Source organism: Leuresthes tenuis, unplaced genomic scaffold, assembly GCF_036924035.1.
Source record: "Leuresthes tenuis unplaced genomic scaffold, fLeuTen1.0.hap1 SCAF_7, whole genome shotgun sequence".
NCBI lineage: Eukaryota > Metazoa > Chordata > Actinopteri > Atheriniformes > Atherinopsidae > Leuresthes > Leuresthes tenuis.
In genome coordinates, this window is record NW_027325361.1 from 10007750 (window position 1) to 10031456 (window position 23707).

A 23707-nucleotide genomic window follows, 5' to 3' on the forward strand; every position below is an offset into this window, starting at 1 on the left:
CAAACATCACAACATGTTGGATTGTTTTAGGAGGTGATTGAATAGACTGCTAAGATTAGCAATGCAGTGCTAAACCGAAGAGCCAGACTGTTAACTGATAATATTCATTTTCTTTGTTTCTGGCTGTTTCACACACACTTCTGCATGTCACACACCACCTCTGCATGTGCCCTTGGTTTTCTTGTCCCTTATTCATAAGCAGTGTGATGTTGTAAGACAGCAAAACTGTCTTACCTGGAGAGTTTCGGTTAGTCTTCCGTGTTGAGGGCAGGCCTCATTATTTCTGCGAGTGTTTAAAGAGAGACAAGGCGTTGGTTGTCTTTTCTGTCCTACTATGTGTATATAGACACTATTGAATATACAGTAAAAAGATTCCTAAATTAAGAGTGGCAGTTCACTGATTTTCAGTTGACTTTTTCTTTTCAAATCACAGCTCGCAGTTCACTGCATTACAGTAATCTCAGTCTCCTGTACAAGCCAATCAAACGTTGTGCTTTTGTGTGAAGCTGCTGGAGCCCACACAGAGAGAGCGACAGTCCCTCACTACATGACATCACTACTGTATCTCTGCCTCCTCCTCACACTGCCACAACACAGTCAGGCCACTGCTGAGCAGGTGAGGAGAGCCTCTTGACAACTTCCTTCCCCAGACTCCCCAGGGCCCGGTGTCCAGGGTGAATCTTTTGTCATCCTGAAACAAGCCAGGGCCTGCTGCTCCTCCACTCTCGCCTGGAGTCCTGGAGACAGAACCAGGAGAGGGGGGAAATAATTAAAGACGTTTTATGTCAAGAATCTCTTTCTAGAGGGAGTCCGGGAGAGCCAAGAGGGGAGGGGGAAACAGCAGGACTGGATAGGAGAAGGAGAGTAAGACATGGAGGTTGAATTGGGAAAAAAAAGAAGGTGATGATGGGGGGGAGCAAAGATGCAAGTTTCCATTTTCTCTGTTCAGTCCCCTCCCTCCCATCACCCCCTTGCATTGCTCAATTAGCAAAGCAGCAGGTGCTCCCAGCAGCACAACAGATAAGCTTGCAGCAAAGGCTGAAGCTTTTCTCGTTCTTTTCTTTCCTTTTTTGAGATGACCTGCAAATGTGATACTTCACACCCAGAATGGACGAGCTGCTTCCTCCACCAATTTCAGAGGTGATAATTGAACTTTTACCCCTCCATCTCTCTTTCACCCCCCCCCACCTCTTTCTCCATCACTTTCCATCTCTTTCTCTTCCACATTCTCTCCCTCCATGTTTCCCACCAGGTGTCCTCTCTGAAGAGCAAGCTGAAGAAGCAGTCAACAGCAACAGGAAGCGGTGTGGCGAGGTCCTTCATGAGAGCGCAGGCCGCTCTGTTTGGATCCTACAGAGATGCCCTCAGATATAAGCCCGTAAGGATCCGATGTCATTAATCACTGCAGGTCTTCAGACTAGTGCTCTTATATTATGATAATTTTGATGCCTACACTAGTTTAAAATCGAACTCAGAGTCAGCTTAATTTTTTTTAAACTACTTGTTTTTAAAGGTTTAGTTCAATCAAAAGATCAGACATTTTTCTTGCCTTCTTTTAGTGGTATAGATAGCAAATGTTTGTTTTTTGGATATCTCTCAAGCATTTTCATCACCTGACCATAATGGATTCAAGATTCTTGGACATAATGCCTTCTTGCCAAGAAAATACTTCAGTTTTAACACAACTTGTTCATGTATATTTGAAAAAAATTGTGAAATATTCATATATATATATATATATATATATATGAATAGGTAAATCAAGGTAATTTAAAGTAAAGGTGAAAATTAACAATAGTGGCCACTAGAAGTGATGCAGTGTAATTGATTAGGGGGCGCTTTAGCAGTCAAATTGAACCAGATTTGATTTCCTAATATAAAATCAATTGATAACATGTGAGAAAAGCAGCAAATATGCAGACTTGTTTAGATTTGTTTTAATGTATTCATATCCTCAGTCAGGAGTAATCACAGACATGAATATAACATATTTTCTCTTATTAACCATCTCTTTTGGGGGTGAAGTGTGTCTTGAACTTGACTTGTGTCTGTTTAGACTGGGGCAGTTTTGAACGGGGGTAAAAGGTGTGTTTTCAGTCGGCGCACAGAGCTAAGGTGGGCCTGTCTGAAACAGTGAAATGTCAGAGGAGCTTGGAAGAGTAACGACGTTCCCTTTGAAGATCCCTTTTAGCCAACTTTGGTATCTAACTCTCTTTTACTAAGCCCTCCCCAACATTTCTTTTCTAGATTGTCTCTGCTTAGCAAGCCTAAGTCAGGCAAGAGCAAACTACACCATGTCCTGTTTGTCAAATAGCAAAGCCTTTGTTCCTTTGGCTTTGAGATTAATTGGACTTTGTGGACTCCTGGAGTCAAGATGCTACATTATTGATGCTGTCTCTCTTTTCTCTGTATACAGACAGTATACGAACAAACTGCCTCCCCTCTGACACAAACGCTGAGATGCGGTATGTTTGTGTTTGAGCACAACATGCAGTAATTTCTCAGTTCACTCACGCTCACAGTGGTTTGCATAAAAGCCTTGGACTGAATATACAAGCTAATACATAAACGGCACCTCTGATTTAATGAAGATACTGAGGAGATCCTGTGTTCTAATATTTGTGGAATATCACTTTACTATTCATTTTTCAAAGCTGTAAAAAAAAAAAAAGGTCTTAGAGATGGAGCTGAGCTGCGCTGTGTGGTTCACAGATCCGTATGGCTCAACAGAAGGAGGGGTGTGGATGCATAGTTGGTGTCTTGCTGAGTTGTAAATGAAAGAAAACCGGAAAATGATAATGAGTTGAGAAGTTATCAGCTGATTACACGGGGATTTCTTAGGTCATCAGTTTCAGCTCACGCCGATGCCCCCCCCCCCCCCCCCCCCCCCCCCAGTTGCTTCTCAAAAGCTCAAAGTAACACACATCTTTGACAAAAGAACTTGAAATATTAGTTTTTACCACCACTGAGGAAGCCAACTTGGGTAAGTGGGTGTAGATATCTCTAAGTTGCGTGCTCTGTACTGTTAAGGGGCAGAATTGGCTTAATTTCCAACCAACTAGGCTTAATGCCAGTTCAGATCGTCCAGCAAAACGTGGAAATTCTGTGTGAGGGTTGTCTGGGTGTTATCACATATTTAAGAGTGGTAAAGACAATTTTAGACTCCTTCGTGTGCATCTTATCTGCAAGAATATACAGTTTGTTCCAAGACGGTGGTGGGTTATTTTAAGATGTAGTATGGTTAAGGAAAGTCCACCTAAAACAGAAAGACATGAAGGTAAAAATACAGGTAAAAATCCCAATTTGAGCAGCAACAGGTCCTCTGTCTGTGGCATCTTCTGCGGCCTCACAATGGTCCAAGATATACTCTAAGGGGTAGAGGAAGCCCTTTACGCCTCTTTCATCTTTTATACTCCTCGTGTAAGGCATCTTCATCTGGTGTTGTGGCTAGTTTGAGCCCATTTAAAAAAGGTTTTCTGGTTTGAGTTTAAAGTTTTAAAGAACAACAACCCATTTTTCAGCATATCTGCAACAAGATGAGTTACAAGAGGAGTATGTTACGTGTAAATAATGTAAAAGTAGGAGTGTGGTCATATTTTAATGTTAAGTGTAGATGAATTACACCAGAGAAGTGATTGTAGCATCCTTGCAGGAGTTAACTATCAGAGCAGCTTAATCACGTTGTATCTATTCAATGTAAAATGATTCATTCATGACTCTTTAAAACCCAAGATGCCCTTTAAAAAAAGCATTCTAAAGCCTACGGTGTGTTTGAAAAGCTGAGGTATTCCTCATCCTCGGATGCAGGCAGAAACATGAAGTGTAAATCATTTTCAAGCGTCAAGGTTTACCTTTTGTTGTGAATTACAACCTTCTGTCTGACACCGTGTGAAACTCATGTAAAACAGATTAAACCAATATTATTACACTTCTTTCACCTTTGAACTTTGGGAGGATCCCTTAGCAGTGGAGGCTGTCATTCAGTGCATGTCTGGGAACCAAATGACTTTAGATACTGAGGTTCTTGACAAGTATTATTTTAGTAGCATTTAGTATGTAAGCTGTGGAGGCCAAAGCTGGTAAAACTAAACTACAGATCATACTGCTTTCAACTCAACTTTTATAAGAGAGCAGGCCTTTAAAACTTTTAGTGATGTAAGTGGAGCTGTATTCCTGTGATGTAATGTGGGCCACTGGTATCATCCGCCCATCCCTGAAAACGAGGTTAGTCTCCAGTGTTGTGAAGTTGTTTTTATGTGCCACACAGTGCTTGTAGCCTTGAACAGACAAAGCACATTGTTTTACTTCAGAGGAATTTAGAGCATCATTGAAATATGTGAGATTATGTTAATTATGAGAAAATATGAATTGGAAATAACCGGAGGGCAGCGTGTGATTGGCCTGGAGTGGTTCTGTTGTCATCCTTCATGTCTATAGCTCACAGGCCAACAGACATGATGTAAGAAATGGTAATAATGTAATAATATGCTCATCTGGAGAACTGGGAAGTTTACGGGGACGCCATCGTTTGGTCCGGGGTAGATCATGTGTGTGTGCTGCCAGAGGAGCGGCTTTAAAGGTTTTATTTTCTCTCAAACTTATACCCTTCCTTCTCCTTTCCAATTCCGCTCTAGTTTTCTGTTAGTTTTTTTTTTCTCACTAATGAAGAAATCAGTTGAAATACTCCTTGATTAGAAATGGTTTGTTACATTTCATAATGATAATCCACATGATGCGAAGCTCTGAATCGTACTGCAAACAGTCTGCTTAGTTTAGGGCCTTTGCCCTTCTTTCTCCTGCTCATTTCTTGGCTAAGTACATCTGATGAGAAACAGATATGTATGGACAGGAAATGAGGAAGAATGAATTATAATTAATTGTCTATTTTAATTTGTGTCAATGTTGTCTTGGTGGATTTCTCAGGGAGAGCCAATCACCTTCTGTGAAGAGAGCTTTGTGAACCATCGCTCAAGCACCATGAAGAACTTCCTGTCCATGGCTGTCAACCTGCAGCTCTTTAAACAGGTACAAACATCTGCGTTGGTGTGTGTGTGTATGTTTGTTTCAGTTAATCAGTACTAACTGATCATTCAAGATATTACATACTGTAAACAATAGAAGACTTGAAAATGTACACTGTGTTTGCGAATTAGTGTAGAAAGCAGCAATTGGTCATCCTCACATGGTGATCATCTGCTGTCTTTTTAATGAGTACATCAACTATTCTGTGTGTTAAACCAGAACCAAGCACAAATGGCTTACATAGGTGGCTTTCCCTTCTGTATCAGTTTGAACGGTGTCTCTCAGTTCCTCTTATTGTCGACGAACTGTCAGCTGGTCAGAGTTAGCGTTTAGTATCTTGACAGTTAGGTTGTTCAGAGTGAGGAGGAATGTGGAAGAGTGAAGCCTGGGATTATGCACGGTTACTGACCCTTACAAACTGTTTACTGTGGTTATCTCTGAGTGGACATCTTAATGCTTCTCTGTTTGCTCAGTTTTATCCGCAGCACAAACAAAACCATGATAAGTCAGGCCTGTTGAAAGTGCACTGACTGTACAAAACCATGTTGAGTTTGTACTCTGCCCTCAGCATGTATACACAAATCTATAAGCAAAACAAATCAGGCCAGATCTTAACTTGCTCCTCAGAAACTTACCACTAATAGATATTGTCAACTCCACTGTGGTGATATGTTTATTAATGTCTGTGTCTGACTGGGAGCAGGTTTCCTTTATTCATATGTGGTTTCACTTAAAAGAAAAATCACTCATGGTTTTATTTAATACATTTCACCCCCCCAAATCCCTTTTGTGATTCTAAACTCTAAACTAAAGAGGAGAGACATCTCTGGCTCCAAAGAAAATTTCCTCTCACCCTTCGCTTAGACTCTCCCTCACCCTTTGTGCTCTCTGACCCATGATAGTAGTGTGATTTACCCCCGAGAGTACAGCACAGCGGTCCTCAATCAGCCTTTTGTTTCTCTGGACACCCTGTTCCTAATTTTCCCAGGCAGAGCAGATAGTGAGCTGCAGTTCAAAGCATCCTCCCGGCTGGCTTCTGCCTCAGCGGTAGCATTGGGAAACAGGCCCTTATCTCGTCCTCTTCTCCAGCACAGGGGATGGGTTGAGCTTATCTGCTCCACTCCTCTTTGTGCTAAAGTGAGATGGGCCAGTGGTTCGCCCGAGTGCTGCTCTGGCTGTGACCCATATCCGCTCACAAACATGCAAGCAGTACTCAACTGTCTTGACCACACACACATACACATCAATTTTTACATGGATAGATGCTTTCTGGGAATAGAGATACACTGAATCATTTTATACAACTCTTGTTGTATTTCAGGCCTTTGACTCATTATTTATCTTAATCCTATTTACAGACATGATCACATATTAATTAGATATGCATGAAATACTGAAGTCTTTGTGGTTTTTGCTCAAGTAAAACAAATGAACTGCATTTGATACATATAAGTATAGATGTATTTAAACAGATTAGAACCCACAAATGTTGCTTTGAGCAGGGAGAAGCATCCTATTGTTTAAAAATGTATTTATTTAATGGATTATTTGTGTTTCTTGGTTGTTTTGCCTACTCTCTGGCTGAAGTTAAATGTTTTTGCTCTATTTCCCCATGCGAGTGTTGACAGAGAGGTCTCACAGGGCATCAACGCTGCGGTTGCTTTTCCACCCATTGTTGTAATCAAGCAGGTTGGGTTGCTCAGTTCTAAAGCTATAAAGTCTTCAGTCATTGAGTATAATGAAATTACCTCCAGGGGCATGTTGAGTGGTTAAAATGATTAATTTGCTTGAAAACAATAGCTAAAGGTTGAGATTTTATTCCGTCTGACTCGGTTTAACTTCCAAAATTTAAAACATATTCTTGGACTGGAATGACCTCAGCACACATTACACACTGGCTGAACCACATGTGCATTTCACTGAAGTGTTACCTGAGCTTGAGGTGTTACCGTATCTTAACAGGAAATTACTTTTCTGCTGGTACTTCATTGATTGATTGAGTGTTTTCACTCTCTTTAAATTACCCGGTTTGTTCTATTATCGGCCTTGAGTAAAAGTTTCATAATTTGAGGAGTTGTTAATCCAAATTAACAGCACACTGTGGTTACTTGAGGAGATAAATTGCTCAGTGGACTGAAAAACTGTCAGATTTTATTCCTCTACTATCTATGTTATGACAAATTCCTTACTGTCTTTTTGGTGGATGAATGCCTGCATGTTTAGTGAAATTTAGTGAAACTGGATTGCAAGTGATATTATTTTCAATGTTGACATTATTTCAATAAGCACAAATCATATTCCTTTATAAGTAAAATACATTAAACTAATTCTAAAATAAATGATACACTCAGGCCACACTGTCTGCTTTTAACACATTTTCTTCTATGCTCAGTCCAGCAGCCCATCCCTTTTGAACAGAACAAGTGGGAGAAATCTTCCCAAAGAATGCGGGGGAACATCTGTCAACATTAACCTGCTTCCTATCACCCATCCTAAGCTCCTACACTCGTTCAGACTCACAAGCACACTCACATTGTCATGTGTATATTATGTGAGCAGAGACAGAGTAAATTAACTCTCTTCCTCTTGCCGGAGAGTCTGTAGGGGAACTTGTACTCCTATGATTTACTGCCAGAGGTCCTCTATATGTATATTTATTCATTCTTGGTGTATATGAACAGAATTGCCAATGTAGTCTTGGAAAGAGCTGCTTATACTAGCAAAATCAAATGTATGATTAAATCTTGGAAGTATGCAGTATTAGTGATGGTTGCAGGGTACCAGCTCTGGAAAAAAAATATTTCTGAACATCATTGATTATGATTTAAAGAGTATTTTTGTGCCATGTGTCACAGCATATGATTACCACTTGCCCATCGGGCTTCCCTTCCTTGGCCAAGTCTGGGTTTACGTGCTCTAGTAACTAGTTAAGATCATGGCAAAATGGGCTGGAATTCAACAAATAGGGAAATACTTGAAATCCATTTAGGCTCCCTATAGAGACCTAATCCCAATTACTGGCTCCTCAATTCGAGGGTTTAAACAAATCCAGACCATGGTGACTAACCTGTGAATGAGTCAGTGTGCTGGTAGCCAAATGAGATAACTCTTCCTTTTTACTTCCCGAAACAGTATCATGAAAACAAGATGACATGTAGACATGAAGAGACTGAGCAGGGTTTATAGTGTGCAACTCTGTGTGCCTGAATATGTTTTGCATGCTTTGGCTTGAATGTATTCATATGTTTGGCTCAAGTCTCTTTGTCAAAATCGGCAACAATCGAAGTAAAAGCTTTTAATTTGTCAGGAAATGCATGCCTGGTTGAATGAATTTTGACAAAAGTTAAATGCTTTTTGGTAATTGTGCTTTTGATTTACCCTGATTTTGTCGTAATATCTTTAGTTTAGTGGTGGATTTCTCAAAACAAAGAATATTAGCCCTCGTCTTTTGTTCATTGGTACTGTATGTCCCCATGTACATACACATGTTTTTAGGGTGAGCGTTTGTTAGTGTTGGTTCGCATGTGCGTGATCACAGTCTGCCATTCTTGAGTAATGCCTAATTAAGGCCCACAGTGCGACACATAATCTGGCTTGGGTTTGAGTCAGGGTGGGGGATGTAAGTGGAGGCTTGGGCTAGGTGATGATTTGGGTTGATTATCTCTGCTAATTGGGCCAGCCATGTACCAGAGCAGTAGATGGAACCTGCAGTCTCACCTCTCATTAAAATGATCTAATGATGAGTTTCCAGCTCTCCTGACCAGAGGTGCGGGTGGCCGTGTCGGTCGCTAGTTAGCAGGCTGTCCCTGAGGACACGCACCCGAGAACAGTCTGTACTGTGTTACACTGTGGACACACTTAGAGGGCCAGCAGTAGGATTGGTACAGTTAGAACAAATAAATAGATGAATAAATTAAAATAATCAGACTATGTGTTGCTGTCCAGTTTTTGTCCATTTTTTGTTATTAAAAAATCTGGATGATTTTAGATGTGTAAATACTTATTGTAATTACACAGTTGTTTCCTCCTACCTGCATACAAAAATAGGTTGTGAAGATTTTACAGTAAAAATTCCATCTAATCTCTCTGAAGTTGACTTCTGTGGATTTTAGTGGACTGACTAAATGATTATATTAAGAGTTTAAAAAAACTCAACATTACAGATGTTTTTTTGTTTCCACACTGCAAACACAATTTTCCAGGTATTTTCAGAAATTCTTAACAAGACGACACGAAACTCACAGCAGTTTAACGTGAGTGTGGTTGGATTTACTTAAACGGGGAGGATTTAGATTCTATTCATGCTCAGTTCTTTAAAAAGATTATTTATTTATTCAACTATTTTCTCAGAAAACACAGGACTTAGACTGAAGTGCTCTGGATGAGGCGCTGAGGCTCTTAGGATGAGCCAAAGTGCAACAGAAAAGTCTTTGGTGTGTTTATAACTGTTATAAGCGTGGTATCATTCTTTCTTCCCTAATATCTTACCAAGAATGCAGTTAGTTTACTCTGTTAATCTCAGCTGTTGAGTCATGTGTTTGCGTCTGCTAAAGCTTCCTTAAGTTTTTTTATGCTCTTTTGTGACTCTGCTCATGAAAAGTGTAGCTGTCCTGGCTGTTGAGTCTATATTTATGAGATGGAGTTTTATGCGCTCCATGTTACAAAGAGAGGAAATGAAACTTCCTCATGTCTCAGACAGTGTGCAGCATGTAGTCTGCTGCTCTAATCCCTCACCTGCTCCACATTAACAAATCCCTATTACCTGCAAGTCCACCTAATCTTGGGATGTAGTTTCCGTCAGGTAGGATTAATAACACCCCACTGTGGCTGGAGTGTTTGAATCTGTGTATATGTGTGTGTATCTGTGTGAGTGTGTCCACACCCCCTCCTCCAGCCTTTAATAAGCATGTTGTAATTTATGGTTGCAGTTCATCGACGGACGGCTGGCCAAATTGAACGCAGGCCGCGGCTTCACCGACGTGTTTGAAGAAGAGATCACAGAGGGGGGCTTCTGTGGAAGTGAGTAGTGCTAGACGTGTCCATCAATTAGTTCCATTATATTTATTTTCTATGTTTAATGCAGCGCACAGTTGCTATTGTAGGAACCTATAAATTTATAGTTCTTAAAATCTTTCCAATGGCTCAAAGACTTCTTCCCAAATCTGTAAAACAGTAAATGATCAAATCATATCGGTTCAAATATTCTTATATTTCTACTGCTCTTAAGGGGATCTTGAGTAAGATTTATCCTATGTAAATGTAAAAATGTGTCTGGTTTTTAACTCTTCATGGTTTTGAATGTTTGAAAGCTGCTGTAAGGTTTCCTGAGCAGCTCACAGCTGCAGCCACATAGGAGGCTTTAAACACCAGTGTATTTTGTCATGTGGAAGAATAAATTCATACTTAGGTCTGTGGTATTCTACTTCTTTTTAGGGTGGAGGGGGAAGGCAAAGTGATAGGGCTACCTAGCCTTATGAGACATTACCTCACAGCCATCACATGATCGACATAAAAAGCACTATTCTGCAAGTGAGACATTTTGTGCGTATGATTAAACGGTTTAATCACAATAACACAAACAGAAGTTAATTATGTTGCTAAGTACAGCAACTTTTTTTTGCAGCCTGTCATTCACACCACAAACACATCCACCAACACTGCCAGGTACTGAAAACATTTCTGCGATTTACTGCAAACACAGGGCCCACGCAGGAGACTTCGTAACAGCGTTTGTTTTTATGAAAGGAAAAATGGTTAAGATCAATACATAAATCCCACAGAGGTGTCAAAGAAAGAAGGTGATTTGGATCTTTAGATGTATTTACATGGCAAGAAATGTTTCATTTGGGTGTTGCAGCTAAGTTTTTATCATACAACTGGGCCAGTCGGCTCTTATCCTTACTCAGCACAACATGTTTATTTGTAATTCTGTAGCTGAAGCATGTGGAATGAGGATCCATTACAGTCGGAAATTCTTCACTGAAAACAATCCCCCATCACAGTTTTACACAAGAGTTAAAGCCAAACTCTGATTTTTTTCTTTCTTTTTTCAGTAAGATTAGCATCGAGGGCATTAGCGTTAATTAGAATTAGAATTTATTCTGCCACATTCTGTAAAAGACTATTGAAGAATATCATTAAAAACCACATATTTTACTTCAGCACTTGTACTGAAAAGAGACTTCAGGATCATATCAGTTATTTTTATCATAGAACTGTATTTTGTCAATGTTTTACAATTCTTAGATAAACAACAGTACATCCCAGTGTGTATTATAGCCGCACATTTGAGTCTGGAAATGATTGGATTGCTTTTCATGTTCTGAAGACCAAAAACTAAAGGCCTCAACTGACTAAAGACAGCTGCAGCGAAGGTGTGGCAAAGCATCGCAGACCCATTCTGTGGCAGTGTCTATGGGTTCCAGATTTCAGGCAGTAATTACCTGCAAAGGATTCTTGACAAAGTGTTAAGAACGAACATTTTATTGATTGTTGTGTTGATTAGTCCAATTAAATTTGAGTCCCTGAAAATGAGAGTTCTAAATATTAAAGAGATGTAATTTAGTCTTTGCTTTAAACCCACTTTAGGACAAAAATTACAGAAACTGTGTCGGTGTCCACATATTTACAAACCTAACTGCTCATTGTTGTGTTTTCCTGGATATAAGATTGTGTCCCATTGTAACATACACAGCTACTTTTGCATTATCAGGATAACAGTGCAAAATTATTCATTAATATCTGCTGTCTTTTATTCTTCCCCTCAGGTAATTCAAGGTCTTACCAGCAGTGGATGCACACCGTGAAGGTATTTACAGAAAATCCTGTGTATCGTACCCATGAACTTTTATCGGTGGAGTTTTTTCACGTTTCACACATATTATTCCTGAGCTATATTTAATTGATGGCCTGATTGACACAGCTTGCTGTTTGAAGTCTTGGTGTTGCCTTTGGAATGAGGGGGCTTCCTGAATGTACAGATCCAGTTTGAGTGCAGTGTGGTGTGTGTGTGTAGCGGCGCGTGCAGCAGGACAGTGGATACAGACAGGGAGGAAGACAGAAGTGATTTGACGTGACAAGACGTCCTCCGACATGACATGTTGATCTGGCAGCAAACACAAGCGTTACTCTGCTGAACCAACTCAGGAACATATATCTCTCCCTCCTTCATCTCTTTCTGCCTCTTTTCTCCTATCCCTTCTTTCCCTTTCCTATCTGTCTTTATCTCTCTCCCTCTTTTCATCTCTGTCACACCCCCATCCGTGCTCCCCATCCCTCTCCCCCTTTCACTCTCCCTCACCCTCCCCTATCTCCCCAGGCCGTCAGCTAAGGCTGAATTAGTTCTCTAGAGTGCTCTTCAAAGGTTTGTTAAAGTTCACACTTCCTGACTGACAGGGATCTATAAGAAAGGCCTTCACCTCGGCCCCACTCCTCTTCTCCCTCTGCCAACTTCTGAAACGCTGTCTGCCATTTACTCTGTTTAGCCGTTTAGCCGACGCTTTGTGCTTACACTAAAGACCAAACAGAGAGAAGGCAAAGGAGGGAAGCAGCATCTTGAAGAGAGAAAAGAAGAAAGGCAGACAGAGAGACGGGGTACCATAATGTCAGTCTGCAGAGCTCAAAGTAGAAATCAATCATGTACAGTCCCTTCTATCACGGTTTTATGCTTCTTCGAAATAAAAACCTCTCTAATGCTGTGAATCTCTGTATACCATGGCTCAGTGATACAACACTTCATCCAGCATCACCACTGTTGTCTGCAGTTGACAGCTGCAGAGGTTTGTTTGGTTTTTCAATATTACTCGGATGATTTTTGGTGTTAATTGTAAAAATAATGATCACTGAATGATGAGGTCACCAAAGATCATAGTATAGCGAATGTGAGCAAACTCACTTATAAAATGATGAAACTTATGACTAAAGCATTGCATTAATAAAACTTGCCATTCTTTTAAGAAAAAGAAAAATTGATGGTATAGTTATGATATGAATTAATTCCCATTAGCTGTTGCCTGTTGACTCTGACTCTATGTGCAATAGCCAGAACTTTGGTGCATCCATTGCAGTCAACAGATATCCACTTCATGGACGACGCACAACTTTCCATAAAGATCTCCGCAAACATTGAAAACTGAAATCTACGGCATCTTAACCTTGTAATAATCCCATTCATGCAGATTCTACAGATTTGAATGCATATATCTCTTTTTAGAGATGATATTAGCGAATATCAGTATTCAAGCTAAGCAAGAAAGTGAGTCAGTACATTTATATGACTTTAAATTTTCGTGCTAGACTAAAACCAAACTTTTTAGATGCATGTAAACTTGTTAATCTGTCTGAAATTGTTCTAATTTGACCGACTAACAGCTGGAGGTCAAATTACTCATGTATATATCAACATGTATGAATACATCTCATTTGTACAAAAAAAATTGTACTGCACTTATGGAAACGATTTACGGAGCTGTAAAGCTATTCACCCCTCGTTTCTTAACCAATTTGCAGCAAGCATATTTGTCCCTTGTTTTTTGTCTGTGGCTTAATAGGAGAACAAACTGGAAAAATCCCAATTCTAATGAGCTGAAAGGGGGCATATCATCACTTGTCATAATTGAAGCAGACATACTCAGGTCAATACATTGATTCCCTCCGCCTTCTTGTATGCTGTGACAAGGACATCAGTCCAGTTAAATGTTAAATGGCCAAGTTGAGCTATAAAACCGTAACTTAGCTTATATACTGACTGGCTATCTGCATGCATTGTTACTTTGGTTCCCTCTTTGTTATTCTTTTTATTGATCTTTTTGAAAAAATAGATTATTAGAGGGACTGAAGACAGCTTTGCAACTTGGATTTTTCTTTTTATAGTTCTGCACTGTCAAACTCAGCAAAAGAAGTAATTACTAGAATATGAGGGCAGGACCGCCTCAGTGGGTTTACATGATGGTATTAACTCGATTCTAGCTATAGTTGGGTTATGCTCCTGAGCAAGGGCAATTATCCTTTGTTACATGGAGGTGAATTAATCGAATCACTGGCACAAAGCATGCAATACCACAGTAGATCAGTGGCGCTGTACCCATTTCAACTATCGCTAATAGAACCACTTCTGGTTGACGTCTTCACCACCACCAACAAAACTAAGGCATTCGAGAAAGATGGCGAACGAAGAGCAAGATGAAGCTACGTCCCTCTACATTTGTGATGAGCTGGTTATGGCACAAACGCGACACACAACAGCGCATTCTCCATCTCGTTGTTTGTTTCTTTCTGACGGCAGCGACAACAGCAGTAATATTGTCTCCTTTGACTTCCGGTTGACGATTGCGGGAAAAAATCTCGAGCATGCGCAGAACGCTCGATCCGATCCACTGTCGTCTCCAGGGACGTTAAGTGGGCAATCGGATCGAGTTATCTCGGGATCTTAATGCGATCGCAAGTAACCCGATCCGATTCGATTTCTTGTCGGATTAAGGTGTCTACATGAATCTTATTGTACATCTTATTGTAATTTAGCCATTAATCCGGTCCGATTGCCCGCATGTAACCTCACTGACTTCTAATGGTCACAAGTGATGACTGAAAGGGATTACTTTTGTAGGAGATTAAATTTAGTTCTATGGGTGGCATGGTGATAAAATTGCCCAACAACACGTTCAACTTTGCTGGTCGACTGGGTTTATTCCAATATCTCTGGTTTCCTCCCACAGTCCACAGACATGCATTTTAAGCTAATTGGAGATTCTAAGAGATAAGCACCCATGCTTGTCTGCGTTAGCCATGTGATAATTTGACATTGTGGATGGATGTTGAACATTACCCTTGGACCAAATATTATAATTTGTTTAAAGCACCTTTGACAGCAATGACAGACAGAAAATATATTTATTTAGTGTGTGTATATGTGTGAGGATTTACCCAAAATGACTTTGAGTGACTGACACAGTTTTGTCTGTTACAGAGAGGAGGAGCATTCTTCAACACGGCTGTGACAAAGGTATTTCTTTTACAGTGTTCTTCAAATTGTTGTCAAGCATTCTCAGATCTGGAGAGATTAGTTTGGCCAGACCTCGGATGTCGGGGCCAGCATCTATAGAGAAATGGAAATTGTATTGGATCAAAATTAGCTTTAAAACAGTGTATGTTGTAATTGGTTGTGGAGCTAAAAGGAGCATTGTTCATGACTTCTGAATGCAGTGTCGCTAGCTTGCGTACAATAGGTGGTCAGGGTGCCCTTTCATGTTATCGCCTCCTGTTCATGTGTGAGGCTCTCTTATGCAGCCTTTTGTCTGCGTGTTTTTGCCACAGGGATGAAAGCATTTCTTGATGTTACATGAAACCAGAACAGAATGTTAATGCAAAATGTTTTGATTAGTAATCTCTGTGTGTGTGTTGTTTTTTTCCTCCTAGGCCAAGCATCAGGCCAAGAGGGGCATTCGGGACATTAAGGGCAGACTTAAAGCAAGGGTGAGCTGCATGGACCTTCACACCTTTCTGACACTCGTGCACTGATTGGCGTGCCAACACACATGTACACAACTCTGTTCTGAGGCACACAGACACGTGCCTCACTCATAGAAACAGACAGGAAGGCTGCTTTACATGGAGTGTGTGATTCTGACGTAGGGGCCTTTTAATGACTCTTGAAGCCTGCTTAGCGCTTTGTTCGGGGCTGTACATTTTTAACTAGCGCCCCTCTGGCTATGGCCTGTCATGTCATCTGAGCCCCAGCCCTTCTTTCTCTTTTATTGTCTGCATATTTCATCAGTGAGCCTGTGATTTCCTCAAAGCTAATGTAACGAGGTGTATGTTTCCATAATCCTGATGGATTTGATAAGGCAATAGCAGTTTGATCTGTCAGTGGGAAAGAGGAGCGAGGGCACCGATGATGAACAAGAAGTGTACGCACCAGTCTGCGGCGGGTTTTCTCACACAAGTACGAACGTTGGATCCAAACAGAGGCTCAGGGGTCCATTTGATTTTGAGGTTAAGCAGTTATCTTGTTTGTTCAGTAGAGAAATTAATTTGTACACAATCTGCTTTGCACAAGGACTCTAAGATAAATAAGAAATAACCTGTTCAGAGCGGTTGTTAGAGGTGTTTTTGCCATAACTTGATAGCAAATTCTTTAAATAGTTTAATCCAGACCGAAAGGTGCCTGTCAGTACTTTCAAAATTCACTTCCATGTTTTTGCTCTGATACCTCCTAAAGATATGTATAAAATCCAGAGTATATGTTGTAATCATTGATGACTATTTTATACCACTGAATGGGTTCTCCAGTAAGTATTTACTGTAGGAAGAAAGTGGAAACGGATCCACTGCAGTAGCCATGTTCCTGAAATGAAGGCTGTGGCTTAACAAATATATTTTTCTAAGGTTAAGTACTTTTGGAAAATGTATTTTCTTGGGATTTGTTACAAATGAGAAACTGTCAAATACAACAGAGAAATAATTTACATTGGTTAAACGTTAATGACAAATGGGAACTAGTTGAACGAAGGACTGCCATGCTTCAGTTCAGAAATGTGCACGTTCTAGTCAGGATAGGTCATTTCTAACTCAGAAAGTGTTAGATTTATATTCCTTTTTCTCTCTCTCAGGAAGAAGAAGAAGAGGGGATGACAGTCTGTGCAGGGTCTCCCACCAGCACCAAGAGCCTGTCTCCAAGGAGACTGCAGAAGATGAGACGGGTATGATGCACACACACAGATGCACATCAGTAAATGAGTTAACTGCATTTACACTGACTGATCATACCAGAGCTCACTTTTCACTTGACCGACATGGATTCAGTCTTCCACTTCGGCACTCTTTTCCATCCACTTTTTTTCTCGTTGTCCCCCCCCTTACACACACACACACACACACCATTTTCCACAGCTCCAGATCTTTTTAACTCCTTTTTATCTCCATCCCACTCCCCCCCCCCCCCCCCCCACCCCCCCACCCCCCTCGCTGTCTCTTACTCTCTTGTAACAGCTCTTGGAAGTACAGTAGTTTGTCAGGGCTCCAAATGTAATCATAAGCATTTTTTCTTCCAACACACTTATGTTGTACATTCAGTATTTTCCTCTGAACGGCACGGACAGTCGAAGCAACTCATCTGCTGGTCAGCATTTCCTCTGAAGAATTTGCTTGTGCACCATAAGTGGATCGCACATTTTTTTTCTTTGTTGTGTGCAGAGTTTGAGTGGGATGTGCCAGCGTATGCAGGCTCACAAAATAAGCATTCATCAATAGCTATATATAAATATAGGGAGAGTCAAAATAGTTTTTAGTTAAATTATAACAGACCGTCGCTCAGTTTAAATGAAAATGTACACATATATCCCTCAGCTTCGCGACTACAGTTTCATGCCATTATAATTGCACACTTCTGTACTAAACACATGCACACAGCCTCGGGGATACCAGTTATATCATCTCCCACCTCATATCTACACCTCTGTAGACCCAGCTGGAATTTTTCCACATCTTTGTGAGACTCCAAATTCTGTTTAAAAAAAAAATGTAAAAAAACTTGCACAAAAAAAATAAGAAAAACAGCAAAAAAAAACAAGCCTGCATGCACACACTGGCATTTTGGTCACAGCAATGTAAGAGTGTGATTAGGAGGGGTTGTGCTGTGTCTAATTAGTGTTGTGTTTCCTGTGTGTGTGATGAGGCTAGAAAGTCTTAGCACGGGGAAGGTGTGACGGCCAGGGGAGAGGAGAGGAACGGCAATTAGGGCTTTTCTAAAGGCCTCTTCGGACACACCCTGCTCCCCCCCCCCCCGAGCCAGTGCACAAAGACGGGGCAACACACACGCAGACACACAGATTAACTGTTAACATGCAGTTGATGTGCACACGCTCACACTCGTGTTCAAGCCATTGAGCCCTGCTCATCGCCACAGTAACAGGTCCCTGGAGACCACTGGAGGAGGGACAGGCAGGACGCAGGATGGCGTGTCCCACAACACGGCTTTTGTGTGTGTGTTTACATGTAGTCAATCACTTTCTCTTTAATCATACACAGTGGTCCTCCCCGTTTTCATTTACTGTTTATAGTCTCTGACATTGTTCGGTATATCACTATATTACACCAGCCCAATTAAAACTCTTTGCAAACACACCAGGATTTTGGTATCTGAAGTTTGATTCTTTCCAGTCAATTGAAACCAAAACTGTCAATTCAAAAGCCAAGAAGGCCTTGATAATTTATGACCTGTCGGTGTTCACTAACTCTGAAAGACTGAAACTCTCAAAAGCATTTTTTAAGAAAAATGTTCTGGAAATGCTAAATCTTTGCTATGTTTTGTTTGGAACAGAGGGGAAGAAAATCTCATAAAAAACATGTCAGGAAGAATGTTTTTTTTAGACGACCACAGCAATATTATTTGGCTAGGACATAATAAGATAAAGACACGTTATGCTGTAGATCTTTCTTTTTCAAATGCAGCTGCTTTCTACGCCTGAAATTTATTCACTTTCACCTAAATGTTTATTTCCCAGCATATTTACATTTCAGTTGGTGAAAAACAGCTATTGTTCCTTCTCTGTGTCACCTGCCTTTTATCTTTTTTTTTCTTTTTTTACCTGCTTCCTATGAAATGTTGATACTGCTGTTCTGCCCACAACCGTTTTAACCAGCTGTTCTTGCATGAACAATTTATCTCAATGGGAGTAACACGGTTAAATGAAGGTTAAGTGAAATTATCAGAAAACCTCCCCCAGCCCTTGTGCCCACATGTGGAGTCCTTTAGCTGGACTTATCCTTGACGAGGATCTCTGTCTGCGCCGTCTTAAAATCTTGTAAGAATATTTGAAAACACCTGGCAGTGTAAGGCAATGAAATTCAACACGCCAAGAGATTAATTGATTAATTAATTAATCAATTAATAAAACGGCCTGGTATGATCATGGGATTTCTTGTTGTGGATTGCATTAGTGGTGTAGAAACTCACAATAAAAGACAAAAACATTGCTTAAAAAACACGTTTGTCTGAAGCAGATTTTCTTTTTTTTTTTATAAATTATTGCTGGAAAAATCTTACAGGTATATAATAGAATAAAGAATATATGTCTTATGTAGATTTTATGAGGCATATAGACTTTCTCTATGCACTATTCCATCTCATTTAACACCTTCATTGATCAATAAATCAAGACCTCAATAAAGCAGATCAGCCGGTTTATTTTCCTTTTAGACTTAAAGCTTCATACTCTGAATTACATGCTTTTAATTGCATTTTCAGCTATAGCTTGCACACCTGAGCCAGACGATATATAAGATGCCAGTGAAAGGTTTGGCTATGTACATGCGTGTGTACCAAAGACTAAACAAATGCAAAGACAACAGGGATTATTAACGGCTGTCCGTCATGCAGTGGCTTCTGCATTCAGCATGTCAGTATGTGCAACATTATTTTTAGAAAACCTTCCACTAAATATTGATAAAGCAAAGTCTCATGCCTTGTTAACCTTCAGCTGTTCCAAAGCCTCATTCACCCGCTTCTGTAGATTCAGAAACACTTTGTCATCAGGAGCTCCAAAAATGTCATATGATTAGAGACATTCCGTCCTCCTGTAGAAAAGAAAATTCCTGTTGCATTTTCATCATTCATCATTTTTTCAGCAAACATCTCTGTCTGTCCTTGAAGTGAAGTGAATGATCCTGGTGAAGCGCCTTTAATTAATCATAGCGAAATAATCAAGAGTTCTGAAATTCATATTCTATTTGATCAGCCAACACATGTACCAAAGTGGAAGTGCTGCTGTCATATGCATCCATATTTCAGCCGTATCCGGCAATGTGGGTGATTTGTAGTGTTTGGTGAGCGTGTTGATTAAGAATGTAGGAGTAATCCTTTCTTTGACAAAAACAAGGCTGCATCGGACTGCTGACTTCTTGTCTGATACAACAAACAACAGCCATTGTTCTGGCTCTTGTATGGTTTTGTGTGTTAGTGCCAGATTCTGCTTAAGATTTAGCATATGTAGTGTGTGTGTGTGTGTGAGTGTTTTATGTGGTACTGCGCTGCAAATAGAAAGCCTGTCTGTACCTCAGCCCTTTAATGCATGAAGATATATTGAACCTGTCTTCTGGATGTGCACACACAGGCATGCATTTTGCAAAATGCCTCAGGTTGGAAGCAACAGAATGACAGCTGTTAAGAGCACAGAGGAGAGCAGAGGTTGGGACAGTGTTATGGACAATGACAGCCAGCAGGCTTGTGGCCGGGCTCAGCCCCAGGCTCTGGACTCCTCACCTGGTGAGGTAGGAGAGATGCCAGCTCAGGGTTGAGGAGAAACGGGGGGCTTCCAAAGGTGTAAAACAGGAACAAAGTCACAAGTGTAAAGACTGCTGTGGGTGGGTGCGCTGCATCAGATAGCTCATGTGTGTATAACCAGCGGACACATATGTACACGGTACACAGGAATTCTGATGTGCGTTGCAGTTCAAGAACTGAACATTAGCGCTGCCATTTTTCTCCACATTCAAACATGCTTCTACTCATATGTGTGCATTATGCAGTACTGCTTACAATGCATGACACAAAGTGCATTTATATGACTGAAAAGGCTTAGACACTGACATTAAGCAAAATTAATAGTTTTAGTGTAAAGTGAATAGCTAATAAGTAATTCACAATCTATTAATGAACTGTAGATTATGGTGCATGTTTAGGTATGTTTGTCATCATTTTAATTCTAACACAGCTCAGTAGAATAAAATTGTGGGTAAATGTTAGATGAACAGTTAGGATGCATCGTCGGTTACTTTAGGTGCAGCGGTTCTGTCCGTACCTGAGTGTGTGTTTTCATGGTTATTTGTATGTGTTTGTAGTCTCCATTCCGCTTAGTTTCCCCTTTCCTCAGAGACCAACCGCCTTCCTTTCTAAAACTAAAGTGCCACCTTCTGGTAGCCTCAAAGTACTGCACTGCACTCATTCACAGAAAGACACCTGGTGATTTTACTGCAAGAGTTTGGTTTAGTCGCACAGAATGAGTTTAATGCACGTTCTCCTTCTTTTATACGGCTCCTGTTTCTAAGCAAAAAGGAAGCGGCCTTTCAGAACCAGCCAGTTGGACAGAGGAGCAGTGGCTCTCTCCTCAAACGCTTTTTTTCTCCCCCTCCTCTCTTTTCAAGCTCTTAAAAAGGCAAACACGGACTTGGCTGTTATTCTGTAAAAGCATTTCTTCTCCCAAAGGTTTGTTTGCATTTTACCGGCATTTCTTTGCATAAACTGCCAATCTGTGAGATCAGTGCCCACTCAGAAATACCATATGAAATGTATAATGTTAGAGCAGCCATTAAAGTCCACTAGTGTTTGGCCCTGTCACAGAGAGGCATAGTCGTTTCGCATAACTGGTCATGCAGGGAAAGAAGGCGAGAGGAGGGGAAAGTTTGTTTCTCCTAATGCAGCTACTATAATTGATGGTGATGACTATTTTCCCCTCATAACCACAGAAATGAAATATAATTTGTTGTATAAATCCGAAGATGTTTTAACTTGGCTATAGTTCAAGCATTTGCTCATTGCTTTAGGAGGCCTGGTGTGTAAGGATATTTAGAGTAAAGGATAGATTAGTCATGTTTACAACTCTAAGCCTCATTTCCCTGCAGTCCACAGTTGTAGACTTGTGGACTATCTCTCTCTTTTTTATATCTGAAGCTAAAGAGTAAGTCAGGATTCTTTTAGTTCTTTAGCCAGCTACTCAAGGACACAAATCAGTGTAATAAATTAACATGCAGATAATAAAGTTTCACTTCTTTGCTATGCAAGAGCAGCTGAGATCTTTTCCATATTTAATAAACACAAGGGGCTCCTCTACATCTTCAAAAATACTGGATCGAGTTAGTGTTGTTAGTGTAGTTTTTAGTTTTATTTTCCTGACTCCTGCTTCCCTCATGACTCTTTCACTCTCTTCGCTCTCACTCTGTACGGTCTTACCCGTGGCACCGTGGCGGAGGGGAAGAAATCGAGAGCCCAGACAGAAATGGTGACATCTGTCACTGGCAGAAGAGTGACGGAGGGAGAAAATGAGAGACAGGGAGGCATGGAGCGAGAATCACTTTTTCATTTTCACCTTTCAGCTTCCCATTAGCCGACAGCGAGAAACTAATGAAGGAGCAGTATGATAATCTGTTGTTCTCCTATTTCATGCTCTCCACTGTCCTGTCAGGCCTGGGGAGATGTGGGATGGTGACATAGCTGTCACAGCTTTAACTGGGAAGAATCTCTCATTGTGAATGTCTTTATATTTTTGTTATTGTTGTTTTCATTGACATACAGTGCATCAACTGCTGTTGTCGGTCTTACCAGCTCTGGAGAACCATTAGAATTACAATAAAGTAACTGGCAAAAGCTTACTTGTTATCTTGAATAGCAAACAATATGAATGCAATATGTTGGCCATTTTTAAGAAGGAAAAAAACTGCGATAAACCCACTGCTGTGCCAAATTTGGCGCATCTGTTGTAAAATGCTTGGTTGTTGTAAACAGTTTAATCTTAAATGTTGCACTGAAGGGTCACAGTGAAGAGAGGGAATGACAAATTGATAAAGCCGTGAAGTGAGGTACCATCCATTTACTGCTCCCTGTGGAACTTCCTCTCGGGTAGACAGCACCAAAGCTGTAACCGAGATCAGAGGGCCAGGCTTCATGACCTGTGTCTGGTTGTGTTTGGGTTCACCTTGCTTTAATAAACACCTAGACGCAAAGAGGGGCCCTGCCCTCCCAAACACAGTTCTGTTGCACAAATGAACAGTCTGAGTAACTGCACATATCACGATCACACAGCACATGTGCTTGTAGTGTTTGTGTGGAAGTATTTCTGTCCAAAGCAGACCCTCCCCAAGTGTCTCACAGGTGCATCTCCGCTCTGCTGGCCTGCTTCGGCTGGCTGCCATGTCGGCCCGGCCCAGATTTACTGCCCTGACACAGGAATCCATTAAAGGCTGTTTAGGGATCCCAGGCCTGAGCCCCTCTGAAATCTCTTTCATTATAGCTCCAAGCTACCATGGAAGGGGAGCGGCTCGGCCAATCAGCAGCGCCACCACATGTGTTCATGTTTAGCCTGATGGTTGAGAGGCTTAAGTGGCTACTGCACACATCTCCTTCACTGACTTTTATGGAGAAAATGGCACTTTAACTCTGTTTTTTTTTTTTTTTTATTCTTTCTTTTTGTGTGTGTGTAATAGTGTGCGTATGTGACAGAGTATGCGTGTGCGTACGTGTGTTTGTGTGTATAGTCCGTTGCTGAACACGGGCCCTAAATGAGGGCAGGCCAGCCACACGTTACATTCCGCCTGTCTGGCTGGCACTGTTGCAACTAATCAAGACCAGCTTGGTTCACGGTTTCAATACTGACCCAATGCACCCCCACCCTCACCCCCCACCCCTCAAACAAACACACACACACACATACATACATACATACATACACACACACCATACCCATCATTCTTTGGGGCTTTAGGAGTCTTTCCTCACCTCTCTGTATTTCCTTCCTTCCATTTTCCATTCATTACCTTCCTCTTTGGTCCTTTGTTCACCTTGGAGTCTGATTTTTGTCGCTGACAAAGCCACAACACATCTCTTTATACTTCTAAAACTTTGCTCATGTTTAGGGTTGTAAAGAAATTTTTTTTCTCTCATAGGTTTTGATATTTTAGCCTTGTAGTTTACAGAGTA

The 23707-nt window shown here is 40.8% G+C and overlaps 1 protein-coding gene across 5 annotated transcripts in view; it reads left to right on the forward strand.

Annotated features, from left to right (window-relative positions):
* The window catches only part of dennd1b (DENN/MADD domain containing 1B), a 104814-nt gene that overhangs the window by 74956 nt on the left and 6151 nt on the right, over nucleotides 1-23707 (forward strand). For 2 of the 5 annotated variants that reach the window (XM_072389191.1, XM_072389192.1), the window contains 7 exons: nucleotides 1253-1378; nucleotides 4924-5025; nucleotides 9951-10041; nucleotides 11790-11830; nucleotides 14987-15022; nucleotides 15436-15492; nucleotides 16629-16718. In XM_072389191.1, coding sequence (XP_072245292.1) covers nucleotides 1253-1378; nucleotides 4924-5025; nucleotides 9951-10041; nucleotides 11790-11830; nucleotides 14987-15022; nucleotides 15436-15492; nucleotides 16629-16718 — 543 coding nt within the window. Of the gene's footprint in view, nucleotides 1-1252; nucleotides 1379-4923; nucleotides 5026-9950; nucleotides 10050-11789; nucleotides 11831-12037; nucleotides 14966-14986; nucleotides 15023-15435; nucleotides 15493-16628; nucleotides 16719-23707 lie in introns of those variants that run through there. The other 3 variants (XM_072389193.1, XM_072389194.1, XM_072389195.1) reach the window with 3 other exon arrangements.